Source organism: Aulonocara sp. 'chitande type north' Nkhata Bay, linkage group LG14 (genome assembly GCF_057382095.1).
Source record: "Aulonocara sp. 'chitande type north' Nkhata Bay isolate Kocher_YH1m ecotype deep benthic linkage group LG14, A_spYH_male_GT1.1, whole genome shotgun sequence".
NCBI classification, from domain to species: Eukaryota; Metazoa; Chordata; class Actinopteri; order Cichliformes; family Cichlidae; genus Aulonocara; species Aulonocara sp. 'chitande type north' Nkhata Bay.
This window is the reverse complement of record NC_141357.1, coordinates 27,286,725-27,299,388: the sequence shown is the minus strand read 5'-3', so window position 1 is coordinate 27,299,388 and position 12,664 is coordinate 27,286,725. Positions and strand designations below refer to the sequence as shown.

At 35.9% G+C, this 12,664-nt stretch overlaps 1 protein-coding gene and 1 pseudogene across 1 annotated transcript; both read left to right on the top strand.

Annotated features, from left to right (window-relative positions):
* The first annotated feature begins 2,808 nt into the window (after positions 1 to 2,808).
* On the top strand, positions 2,809 to 6,523 carry LOC147314802 (zona pellucida-like domain-containing protein 1). The gene is made up of 10 exons (XM_086260273.1): positions 2,809 to 2,850; positions 3,358 to 3,473; positions 3,571 to 3,797; positions 3,896 to 4,080; positions 4,206 to 4,278; positions 4,358 to 4,455; positions 4,534 to 4,614; positions 4,726 to 4,897; positions 5,006 to 5,108; positions 5,876 to 6,523. The coding sequence occupies exons 1-10, from the start codon at positions 2,837 to 2,839 to the stop codon at positions 5,953 to 5,955; spliced, it is 1,149 nt and encodes a 382-aa protein (XP_086116399.1). The 5' UTR covers positions 2,809 to 2,836; the 3' UTR covers positions 5,956 to 6,523.
* On the top strand, positions 6,111 to 9,213 carry LOC147314801 (zona pellucida-like domain-containing protein 1; annotated as a pseudogene).
* The last annotated feature ends 3,451 nt before the right edge of the window (positions 9,214 to 12,664 follow it).

Sequence of the window (12,664 nt, the reverse complement as noted above, 5' to 3'; positions counted from 1 at the left end):
ACTAAACGATTCAATGCTTTTAGATTAATTTTACCCTATAAAGTTACAATTATAAAGAAAATATAGAAACTGTGAAACTGTCATTAAAAATAGAAGTAATCAATTTATTTGCATTTTGAAAATCATGTAAATCATGTCAAATCAGACACATAATAAAATATATAATTTTTTTTTCCATTTCTATATTTATACAATATAACCTCCAGGATGTATGTCATTGACTGTTTAGGGCACATCCTGCAACAAGCTACACAAAATTTATGCCTGTAACAAAGTGTATCCGTATGCTTCCATCAGTATCACAAGCATGGGATATAGAAGCTATACAAAAATAAGGTAATGTTACATATATATTTTACTTATATTTTCTATAACATAATTCAAGGTATGCACTGTTAGGGACAGTATACAATTCTTTGGGACAAGGTTAACAACTTCACACATAACACTGACAAAAAGAAAAATGATTATATTTTAGTGATCTGCATAGACATATTTTAAATTCAAAGTCCATGTGTTAAAAAGACATTCTAAGTAATTATAAGCATTACATTTTATTTATTTATTTATTTATTTTTTACCATAAATCTGAATGTTAAATAACAATTAGTGTGGACCCAGTGGACAAAAATACCTTGCTTGTTCCATTAAAGCAAAAACAAGCATGAAAAGCATGACAAATGTAGCGTTTTGTATTAGAGGAAATGGAAATGTGTTACAGCCCAAGTTGAAGTATAAATGCATTCTTATATAAAGTAAACACATTTTACAACAATTTAAATGTGATTATTGCAACCAAAGCCTGTGTGAACTTCATCACTGGGATCAACTTTATCAAGACCAGCTCATTTAAATTGGTATTATTTGCCTTAAAATGCAATTGTGTGACACCGGTAAACCCAGTTTTACCATCTGATAGTGGCTGACCCATTTAAGAAGACAATATGAAATGAAAGTAAATCAACTTTGACTTAGATTTTTAGAAATCTGTCAAGTTCCCAACAGCTAACACATAGTTTAAGCTGAAAGGTAAAGTGTGGACCAACAAGCGGACCATCAGTGAACATCCCAGGCTCTGATTGACCAGGTAATACTAGTAAATGTATGTACTACCCTGTCATATATGGATCCTACTGATCTGACCTGACTCACTACTCCTAAAATACTGTTCAGAATTTAATCTAACATACAATCAGTGATCACCTAAAGGGTCTTCATCCAAACTGCGCTTAAAGTCTGATGATCTGCATACTTGCACTGCTACTGATACGTCCATGATAAGCTAGGTGTAGAATCTATGCGTCACACCTAAACGCACTATATGTGTCTTTGTTTGTTTTTCCCATAAAGCATGTATCCTCAGGTTACTAATCGCCAGGGATCCCTTGGCTGTGCTTCCGAAAATATTGTTTGCTCATTTTCAGTGTGTCCCTTTGTTGTATTTTTTTTTTTTAGTTTTTAGAGAATCAGATACAGATTAAGATTTGTTTCATAATCAAGTATCACAGCAATCATACTTTTATTACTGAAACTGAGCCCGTTTTACAGAAACAACTTGAGTGTCACAGACTTACAGACAATCGCACTCTTTTAGAACAACCTATTTTTGAGGACAGTTCCTATTGCAAATCTGCCACAGGCCTGAACCAGGTTAATAGTTTTTCCCAAGGGGTCCAGGTTTTCACCTAGCAATGCCTTGAGTAACACTGATGGTGTTGCTTGCAGACAAATGCTTTTTTTTCACAACAAAGAAGAGATTATAACCGGCATTTGACATTAGATCCCTGTAAAGTAATCTTTCTCAGGTTGTCCCTTCATGTTGTATTATGGTGGTGTTCTTTGGGGAGTCCCTTTCGTGTCTTGATGCTTCACAAAAGACCTTGGTTTTCCTCTGAGATAGGTGTGTCTTTAAGTTAGAGACTGTACACAACAGTGCTGAACGTTCTATTTTCAGTTTAGCGCCTGAGGCCAAAACAAAAAACGACCCATTACAAAACTCTGACAACAGTTACTTCTGTTTTTATCACATTATAAGATCTCCACGAACTTGTGATCAAATCACTGATCATGGCTTTTCAGACACCTTTGAAAACAGAATGCTATTTGTTTGTATATGTTTCCTAGGCAACACGTACTCCGCTTATACCCAAGACAGCAATTAAGTGTTTTTCAAATCCATAAATGTATTAATTTAAAATAGATCATATATGTTACGTTATGTTAAACAGCACAGTTTAATGAGTCTTTATACAACATGTTGACACTCCTACCAAATCCTATAGTGCAGTTTGTTTTTTGGCTATGAAACTAAATATGATGTTTCACTTCAGATAAAAAAAAAAGATGAAATTAATAAAATAACCAAATTAATATAACAAGAACACAAGGTGATACCATAGGTGATACTATAATTCCTTGGCATAAATGTCAACATTTTAATAAAGAAAGTGTATCGGATGATTTTAATTAATAGACTAACTTTATTATGTGGAACTTAAATTAAAGGGCAGCATAATATGCAATAGTGCCACTGCTAATGAAGTAAAAGTCTGACATTATGGTGCCTGAAGATGCAGTATTCCATTTGTTATTGTTGTCAAAATAAGCCAGAGCTCGATGTTCAATTCTACACAATCCTAAAAATACTTTGATGATATTTTCTTCAAGATCAAAATGTATTTTAAAAGAAGAAGCCAAAATGATTTGAAAAAAAGAAGATATTCATGTTCAAGGCTCAGTGTTCAGGTTACACTATTGTCTTCCATCACCCGCCCCTGTGGGGACAACGGTATAAATAGGATCTGGAATCTGGAAGCTGAGAGGAAGAAGACCCCAGATGAAGGCTTATCGGTGAGTCTCACAATTAAAAAAAAATAAAATAAAAAATCTATTTATGAAAATTATTCAAATTAATGTGTCTGCATCAGGAAAAATATTTTTATGTATTAGCAGAGAAAAATATTAATTGTAAAAGTTAAACCTGAGAAATATTGAGTGTATTGTGAGTATTTTGAGATGTTTTTGTACTGAGACAGCATGATGAATGTGTCTATGCAGAATACAATTACTTTTTAATCATCTCAACTATGAATGTGCTATCAATTTGATGTTAATGAACTTGACTGAAAATTTATTCTGTTTTTCCTCTCAAGTGGCTGCTTACTGTGTGTTGTACAATAGCCTTAAGAAACTAATACCTCTGTAAGCTTTGCCCTGGAGGGAGGTTACCCCGTTGTTTTTGACACAGAAAAGAAATCTGTCCATTTTTGAAGAGTTTTTTTTTTCTTCCCAAAAACACTTTTTGTTAAAAGAAAATGGTGAATGCCTTATTCTCATTGTTTTGGTGTTTTCTCACAGGTCCACACTGAGAACAATGAAGCTGCTCCTTCTTCTATTCCAGCTTGGCCTAATTTTGAGGGCTGATGCTCAGATACCAGATGCTTGTGCTTTAAGTCCTACAAACAGAGCTCCAGGTTTGTATCATCATTTTCTGCAGCATGTTCTCCAGTTTAAAAAAACTCTTAAACTTCCAGTAATTTGTTCTAAATATTTTTATTTTTCCTCTCCTAGAGAACTCTGACATATCCGTGACCTGCGGCACTGAGAATATGGACTTGAGTATCTACCTTTGCCCGATGTACAATGCTTTTTACAACGAGTCCCTGATGGTCCTCAATAATCAGATCACCAATTCTAGATGTTATGGGACAGCTGACTTCATTGCCGTCCCACCAAGATTAAGATTCAGCTTTCCCATAAATACAACCTCTCTATCTTTCTGCAATAATAATTTTGAGGTAACCTATGCAATAGCTTTTTGCTGCAGATTTATAATACATTTTTAAAATACATTTATTGTACGCTGTCAAGCTAAAAACTACTTCTCTGTCAACAGATAACCACTGAAGTTGGGACTGGGCAGTTTTCTGACTTTTCAAATGTCCAGTTCGTCAACATCTCTGGCACTGTTACTTCTATAGACCCCGCTGCGGGCACGATCACCTACAGGCCCCAGATCCTGTATAAGTTCTCCTGCAAATACCCCATGCAATATCTGCTCAACAACACAAACTTGGCTGTGTGAGTATGTAATGCCACATGCAAAAGATATGTGCACAAATGTATCTGTTATATTAAAAGCATAAAAAATAATAATAAAAAGAAATAAAAACATAATATGATTGTCTTTTTTTTATCAACTACAGATCTGGTGTGACTCTGGCCATAAAAGACAACAATGGCACCTTTCTCAGCACACTGAGTATACAACTCTACAGAGTAAGACCCTTTAAAACTTTTGGAAGATTACCAAAAAACTTTTCAAACTCAGTTACTCAGTTACTTTTCTGTGGAACAGGATCAACAGTACCAACAGATCTTAACCATCCCAGAAACAGGACTTGACTTGAAGACGAAGATTTATGTTTCAGTGAAAGCCACCAATCTAACAAAGAAGTAAGCTTTAACTATTTACATTAGACTGGCTGCGTTAACAGAAAAGACCCATAAAAAAATCTCTGTCTGTCCCCAAAGGTTCAATGTGCTGCTGGACAGATGCTTTGCAACAACAAGTCCATATCCCATGCAAAGCACCTCTTATGATCTGTTTGTGGGGTGAGTTATACAAATGTAACCACAATTCATCTAATCATTGACATACACTGAAACTCATTTCAAGCGAGCCCCTGAAACCTTCTCAAGTGCATGTATTTTGTTTCACTTTAGGTGTACACGGGATGCACAGACTGTGGTGGAACAAAACGGAGTGTCACATACTGCAAACTTCAACTTTGAGGCCTTCAGATTTGTGGAGCACAAAAATCGGACAGTTTCTGCTTTCTACCTGCACTGTGTCACCAGACTCTGTGAGACATCCACATGTAGCTCATTGCTGCCTGTGAGTGGAAGTGACTTGTTTTTACCAGACATCTTGAAAGAATTCATTTTTTTTGTATTACTAAGATAAATAAAATGTATTTTGTTTGTCTTTGTTTATTTTCGATAGAACTGTGGCACCCCCCGACTTAGGAGAAAGAGCGAGGTGGAGACCGTGTCGAGCAATGCTACAATCACCTCTCCCATCATAGTCGTGGGCAACCAGAAAACTGGTATGTGTTTAGAACAAATTGCAATAAAATATGTATTCTTGTGTTATTATCCTTTTATGCCGCTTAATAAAGATTATTTTTCACCTGATCAAATCTGCCAATACAGCTAGTGGATGAAAACAGAGGATTACATTAAATTACAATTAATAGATTAATATTTTTGCGCAATGTAAAAAAAAATTGTGCTGTCAGCATTAATCTCGTTAAAATGACGGTAACGCGGCAAATCTCCGTTAGCGAGTTAGCCCCATGTCCGCGCTAACTCGCTAACGGAGATTTGCCGTGTTAATGCGGTTATGGCGTTAACGTCATTTTAACGAGATTAACGCTGACACAATTTTTTAAAAAATTATCAAAACTTAGTCTTTGATGGTAGATTTTGGTTACCCTGTCGAGTCTGAACCAAGTTATTTCTCCTCTGTTTTCAGGCTTTATGCTAAGCTGCCTGCATAGCCTGAATGCACCTAGCATCAGTTTATGAGATTTCTAGTGTGTTTTCAGTTTTCTAGTGTGACTTTTTTCAGAAAAGCAACTAAGCAATTCTTTTTCAACAGCACAATAAGCTTGAAATCTATCCATTTCTGACCATGACTTTTGATTCACTTTTACAGGAGAAGATCAAAATTCTGACGTATGACATTTCTGTGTTAGTGTGTACAAATTTATTCTGAAAGGGTTACTTATTCTGTCTGTAATAAGCAATGCTGACTCATTAGATATACAATGTTTTAATACCTTAATGCTTTTCTCTTTTCCTGTTCACAAAGGTGTGAATAATGGGGGCAGCTACAATGGGCCTCTGGTGGCTGTCATCATGTGTTTCGCCATATTTTCAGCACTGCCCTGACCGTTCACACTGGGATGTACATCGGGCGCAGAAAGAGAAAGTTCTAATATCTTCTGACTCAGAGTGGAGTCCTTTTACCGATCTCCCAAACTGCTAGTGCAGTATTTCATCATCTACAATGCATGGTCATTATACAGTAGATAATAAAACAGGTCATGGGGAACAATAGTAAGGAACAGTGCATGGTCTTTTTCATATTTCTATGTAGCTTTTCAATTTCACAAACATATTACATGGTGGTCGGTGGTTATCTAAGCATGCAACTTCAGTATAAATCATATAGTTTGTTAATGGGGAGATAAGGGCTCAGAATAATTTAAAATAACTGTGTATGGCAAATAAATGATTTGAACCAGGTTGTCAAGAGTCTTATTGATAAGGAATGATGGCACCTTGAAATCAATGACAATGAACTTTTAAATGATTTCTGAGTTGAGAATGGTGAAAAAAGTAGCTGCTCATGCTACATTGTTTGTTTTTTTCTTCTTTTTGCTGCCTGTTATTGCATAACAGACAGCAGAGGGAGCTAATATGTTGATGTTAAATAATAAATACTTGTTGACATTTATCAAGTTGCATATTTGTGTCGTCCTTATAGATCTAAACATCTTTCTATATCCCTGACTATTGTTATTATTATTATTATCTCCCAAATCGCTTCATTCACAATTTTAAGTGTGGAAGAAGGATACTGAGTATGTTTCTGAGAGAGTCATTTAAAACGGCGTATATTCACAGACCAGCAACAGCAGATATTTTGATGCCTCAGAACAGCAGATACAAGTCTTGTGCATAAAATACAAATAAAAGTAGAGACTTACTCCACCATTCATTTTGTTTTAACAGTCTTTTTGGGTTTCTGTCAACTCCAGAAACAAGTATATGGCATTGTAGCTGCTAAATGTTTGTTTATCAGGTAACTGTAGGCTTTGTGCAGCAAGCATAATGAGAGTTCTCTAGTTTAAAACCATTCTCAATCTTCCACCGACTTGATTGAAATCTTTTATTTTTCCTCTCCCAGAGAACTCAGATGTATCTGTGACCTGCGGGCCTGAGCACATAGACCTGAGCATCTACCTTTGCCCGATGTACAATGCTTTTTACAACGAGTCCTGGGTGGTCCTCAATAATCAGACAAATAATCCTAAATGTTATGGGACTGCTGACTTCACTGTTGACCCACCAAGATTAAGATTCAGCTTTCCAATAAATCAAATTCTCTCTCTTTCTGCGGTAATAATATTGAGGTAACCTATATAATAGTTTTTACTTCAGTTTTAATTTTTTAACAAATTTATTGAAAGCTGTCATGCTAAAACATATTTCTCCATCAACAGATAAGCAGTCATATTAGGAGTGGACAGTTTTCAGACTTCTCATATGTCCAGTACGTCACTGTCTTTGGCACTGTTACTTCTATAGACCGCGTTGCGGGCATGATCACCTACAGGCCCCAGATCCGGTACAATTTCTCCTGCACATACCGGATGAAATATCTGTTCAACAACACCAAACTGAGTGTGTGAGTATGCCATGTGACGCACAGAGTAATACCTGCAAACTGAATCTGTCATACTCTAAAATAATATGTTTATTTGGTTGAATGCAGATCTGGTGGGACTTCAAGTATAAAATCCAACGATGGTAGATTATTCAACATGCTGAGTCTGCAGCTCTACAAAGTAATCTTTAAAATCTTTTAGAATTAACTAGAATATTAAAAAAAATACTTTTAAAACTTCATTTTCTCTATTAATTTTCCCTGGAACAGGACAAACAGTACCAAGAGATCTTAACTATCCCAGAAACAGGACTTGAAGTGAAGACAAAGATTTATGTTGAAGTGAAAGCCATCAATCTAAAAGACAGGCAAGTTTTAAAATTTACATTAATAACTTTTTTTTTTTAATTGTCTTTTTTTAAAAAAAACTCTCTGTTTGTTCTCAAAGGTTCAATGTGCTGCTGGAATGATGCTTTGCAACAACAAGTCCAAGTCCAATGCAAAGCGGCCATTATGGCCTGTTTGTGTGGTGAGTGAGATAAATGTAATATGTACCCATTTACACACTGACACATTTCAAGCTTTCTCAAGTACATGTTTATTATTTTACTAGGTATACACGGGATGCGGAAACTATGGTGGAGATCAATGGGGTGTCGCAAAAGGCGCTTTTCTCCTTTGAAGACTTCAGATTGGTGGACAATGAGTATGAGACAGTTTCCACTTTCTATTTGCTTTGTGTCACCAGACTCTGTGAGGTGTCTAAACGTCGCTCGTTACTGTCTGTAAGTTCACTTCATAGACTTTGATCTTTAAAATATTATGTCTTTAACTTTTGCTCAGTTCTGTGAACATTTCCATTACCTGTTTGAAGATTGTTTTGCAGTTTTTCATGTTTTTGACAGAAATTTGGATCTTCTGAGAGACTGTGCAAGAGAAAGGTCAACAAATACGTGTCAGAGAGCACTATAGTAACTTCACCTGCCATCCACGTGAGAAGCCAGAGGAGGAAAGCAATGACACTTGTGTTGAGTAGCATAGGTATGCTTTCGTACTTGGCAGTAAATAACAGCACAAACATAAAAGGAAACAAAGTAGAAGATAGACAGTATTATATATGTTAATATATACATTTACAATATTTTGGGGGTAAATTAACCCTCTGAAGGCTCAGTCGTGAGCATTCAGATTCATTCATTCAAGCTTCACATTATGAATCCATTCCAAACAGTCAGAATTAAATTAAAAAATTGTCATTTTTTAGACCCGTTAGGCTGCTGTATGTTTTCTTATCACAGTTGCATCCTTTTGATTCTAACTAATTCTAACAAATTTACACGATAACAGCAAGAATTCAAAGCTTTATAGCCACTCTGTTTCAAAACAGGCCAAAACCTCTGAATACACATTTTTGCTTCACTTCATAATTGTTCTGTTTTCTTAGTAATGCATTTTTTAAATGTATTTTTAGTTGTATAATTTTATAAATGCAAGAAAAACATTGTTAACACATTTATAATAGATTGTGTGCCCTGTATTGTTAGGCTCAAGCATGTTTTGAGGCTAATTTTCTTTCTCTTTTTTTTGCAGTTTTGTTTTTGGCTCTTTTGATTTTAGATCAAAAGTTTATTTTTCTTTTAAAAGCAAAATTAGCTTTAAAACGAACCAGTTAATTAACATTACTGGTGTTCTTTCCTTTAGATTTTTCTGTATATCTGCCAGCTGACTCAGTCTTTGATGCTAAGAATCTGTGTTGAATGTGATGTGTGAAGTTGCACAACTCATAAAATGGTCATGTAGGTTTAATTGAAATGGATGAATTCATTGTTGAGGACTTTTAGATCACGACAAACATCAAACTGAGCACAGAGCAGAAGATATTTTCTGAACCGTTATGAGCTTGTTCCATGGAAAGTGCTCTGATTGGACAATTTGATGCACTTCATTTAATTAACCAGAAATTTCTAACACAAATTTAGAAAAAACATAACCACTAAATCACTCTGGTCCAGTATATTGAAACCAAAAAGAAAGGGAAAGGTCCAATTGCACAAGTTTATTTTAATATGTCATAAAATTGTACAAATTTTTTGTTACAATAGTACAAAAATCCAGGCATTCGTTTATAATGTTAATAATTACATGTATGTTTATTCACATGTGAAAAAGTTATGTTTGAATACTATTAGACCCTTAACCCTACAGTGAGGGCTTTGTTTGCTCTGCTCTGCCCTGTCGGAGGCACTTTGCTGCTATTGTTTGGTCCACTTGGCGTCTTAAATGGAAGCGTTTAGTGTAAATCAGTACCATGTTGTTCTGAATCGTGACCTTTTCCTCAAATAAAACAAAGCTCATCTGATGGGAGTGGTTACCTCTAATGGTGACAATACCTCCATTCGTAGTGCACATATCAAATGATGGGAAATGCATGCGATGTCCTTTGTTACTGAATACCAACGCAATTTCACATCTATGGGAGGAATACGTTTTGAAAGAAAAGTGTTAAATTGCTTGCAAAGAATTATACCTAAGAATCAGTGTCACTGCGTATTAAAGCTGTATGACCAAAAATCTTTTAAAAAGTCTTTTAAGCTTTATATTAGTGTCTTTTATTTGTTGCCGGCTTGTGTTTGCATATGTTCATATCTGCACCGTATATACATGTGTATCTGTATTTACGTGTATGTACAGTCTCTATTTACACATGTATCACCTTAGTTCAGTAACATTTTTTATGTGTTTTGTGGTAATAGCTCATTGGTTTAGCTGACCAAATCAGCTCCTTTAGACTCTGACCTCCTGCATCTGGAGCATTCGAGAAAATATCTAACTGCAAATCATCTTCAGCCAGTTTGCTTCACAGCTAAACTTGTAACGGTGATACATCATTACTTCCTGAATGTACCAGATGCTGGCCAATCAGCTTCTCCACCTTAACCAATCATAGGCGCATACTACAAAGCTAGTTGGACTTCTTTGCACTAGATCAACCTAAAACTACAGTGTTAGGTATCATCACAGTGGCATTGTCTCTTTGTTAACCTGAGCTTTCGGCTTCAGGGTCCGTGCGCATCCACATATTGTTTGATTCTTCCTCTGCATAAAATAGAACAGTTGAAATAGAGCTCTAATGCAGGGTGTATAGGTGCATCCTTTATGTTTTAAACAGTGAAGCATAAACGAGATAAGACATAAAACCATGACAGGAAGTAGAAGACATGCTAACAAGTACTCAGTTTTTTTTTTTAGGTTTTAAAGATGATTTGGTGTAGGAAAAGTTGGTTTGATATCCGATATCCTGACATTTTGATGTGAATATGATCAAAAGAAGCTCCACATACAAGTTCTCAGAAACACTGTTAAACTCCAATCACATTTGATATCATAAAATATAGTTGGGCTTGAAAAACTATTTATTAGTTTATTTATTTGGCACAGCTTTAAAGACAACTCTCTCCTTATGTCTTGTCCTCAATTTGCATGTATGGTGAGAGGGATTTACAGGAACTGAAGATGTATGAACTGAGAAAAGAGGCGAGAGAAGTCTAGAAGTCATGCCTACATAGTCTTAGTTACTCTTTACCACCTCGGGCGCAGCCTTTTCTCTGAAAATCCACTCTTCTAACTGTATGTACCTGTAATGTTTTGCTTTGACAAAAGCCAACAAACCCCCCATGGGCCTCTTTCCCTTTAAATATGCAACATTTTTCAGTATAAAAATGCAAGTCCTGATGTTTTTTGTGTTTTTCCTCATACAGATTCTCCATTGTTGAAGCGCAAAAGGATCCCTGTAATGCTTGTAACTGTGTGCAGTGTCATCATAACTGTTTTGCTGTCCATTTGAAAAACAGTCATTCCATTATGTCCCCCAGTCATGAAGGAATATTGATTAAAAATATGTAATGCTGAAAAAAAGAAATGTCAGTTTGGTCAGCCATTATTTAGGCTCAATATTTACTGCAGTTTGAAGATAATAGTTCATATTTTATGCATTGGAAAAAAATATTTAGTGCAACTTTTTTAGCAGTTGGATTACATTGAATTCAATGTTAAATGTTCCATATTATAAACTGGGGTTGGAAAATAAGGAATATTATTTTAACTTTCTTGCTGTTAACAAAATGACAAAACAACAACAACAAAGGTTTACCTGCTGATGTGCATACTGCTCTGTACGCGTCTGTCCTGTATGTAGGTTTAGAATATTAACCCGTTTCAACATTTGCAGGTAATTTGTCAGAAACATCAAGAGAAGTTAAAGTTTATTGACGGTGGATCCAAAACAAAAGTTAATCTATGAACAAGTTAACCTGACATTTATTCAGCATGAGAAAATGTAACTTTGTTGCCAAACCACTCAACTTGAGCTGAGCCTCTGAAATACTCCTTTCCATGTCCTTCCCGGTCACTTTAAATGAATATCTTGACATCATCCCAGCCTCCTGTCTTTTTTATCAGTGCCACCGTCTCCAAACCATACATCATATCTGTCCTTCTGTCACAAATCACTGCTGATGCTCGTCTCCACCCACTCACCCAGTTCTGCTACTTCATTGTTACACCTGCTTCTGTCGCGTTCCTGGGTCTGTTGACCCAGCGTTTTGAGTTTTAGTTTATTTGGATGTTATGTTTAAGTTCTGTAGGGTAGCTAAGTTCATTTGTTTATTAGTTTCTCTTTGTGTTTTCTACCCCTGTATTTAAGTTTCCCTCTCCCTGTTTCATGCTGCGTGTCTTATGTTGTCAAGTTTATATTGTCTTGTCCGCGTCTCATGTTTCCTGTTTTATTTTGAAGGTCTGTGTCCTATGTCAGTGTAGTCAGCTTTGCTTCCTTTGTCTTGTTATGTCTAGTTATGACTAGTGTCAGCTGTTTCCCCATGTGTTTCCACTTCCCCTAATTACCCTTGTGTGTATTTAGTCTGTGTTTCTGTTCATTCTTTGTTAGGTTGTCTGTTGTTCACGCCTTGTTCGCCATGCCATGGTTCATGTTGTTTGTTTAGTTCTCCCAGTTTAGGTTAATCTTAGTTTTATTTCAGTTTGCCTTGCCCTTTGTTTGTACCTTTTTTACCAGCCTCATTAAACAGCTCGCTTTTTGTTAATTCAAGTTTTGTTCCACGCTCTATTTTGTCTGCATTTTGGGTCCTCTGCGTCACTCCATACAGTCTGCCTCTGCCAGACCATGACAGCTTCCCTCTTATCGATGCGTATACC

What these genes read in the sequence shown, in the direction of transcription:
- LOC147314802 (XM_086260273.1), top strand. An exon ending in AACAACACAAACTTGGCTGT is followed by an intron (nt 4,081 to 4,205) that starts GTGAGTATGTAA and finishes TATCAACTACAG; the next exon opens with ATCTGGTGTGACTCTGGCCA. An exon ending in CGTGGGCAACCAGAAAACTG is followed by an intron (nt 5,109 to 5,875) that starts GTATGTGTTTAG and finishes CTGTTCACAAAG; the next exon opens with GTGTGAATAATGGGGGCAGC.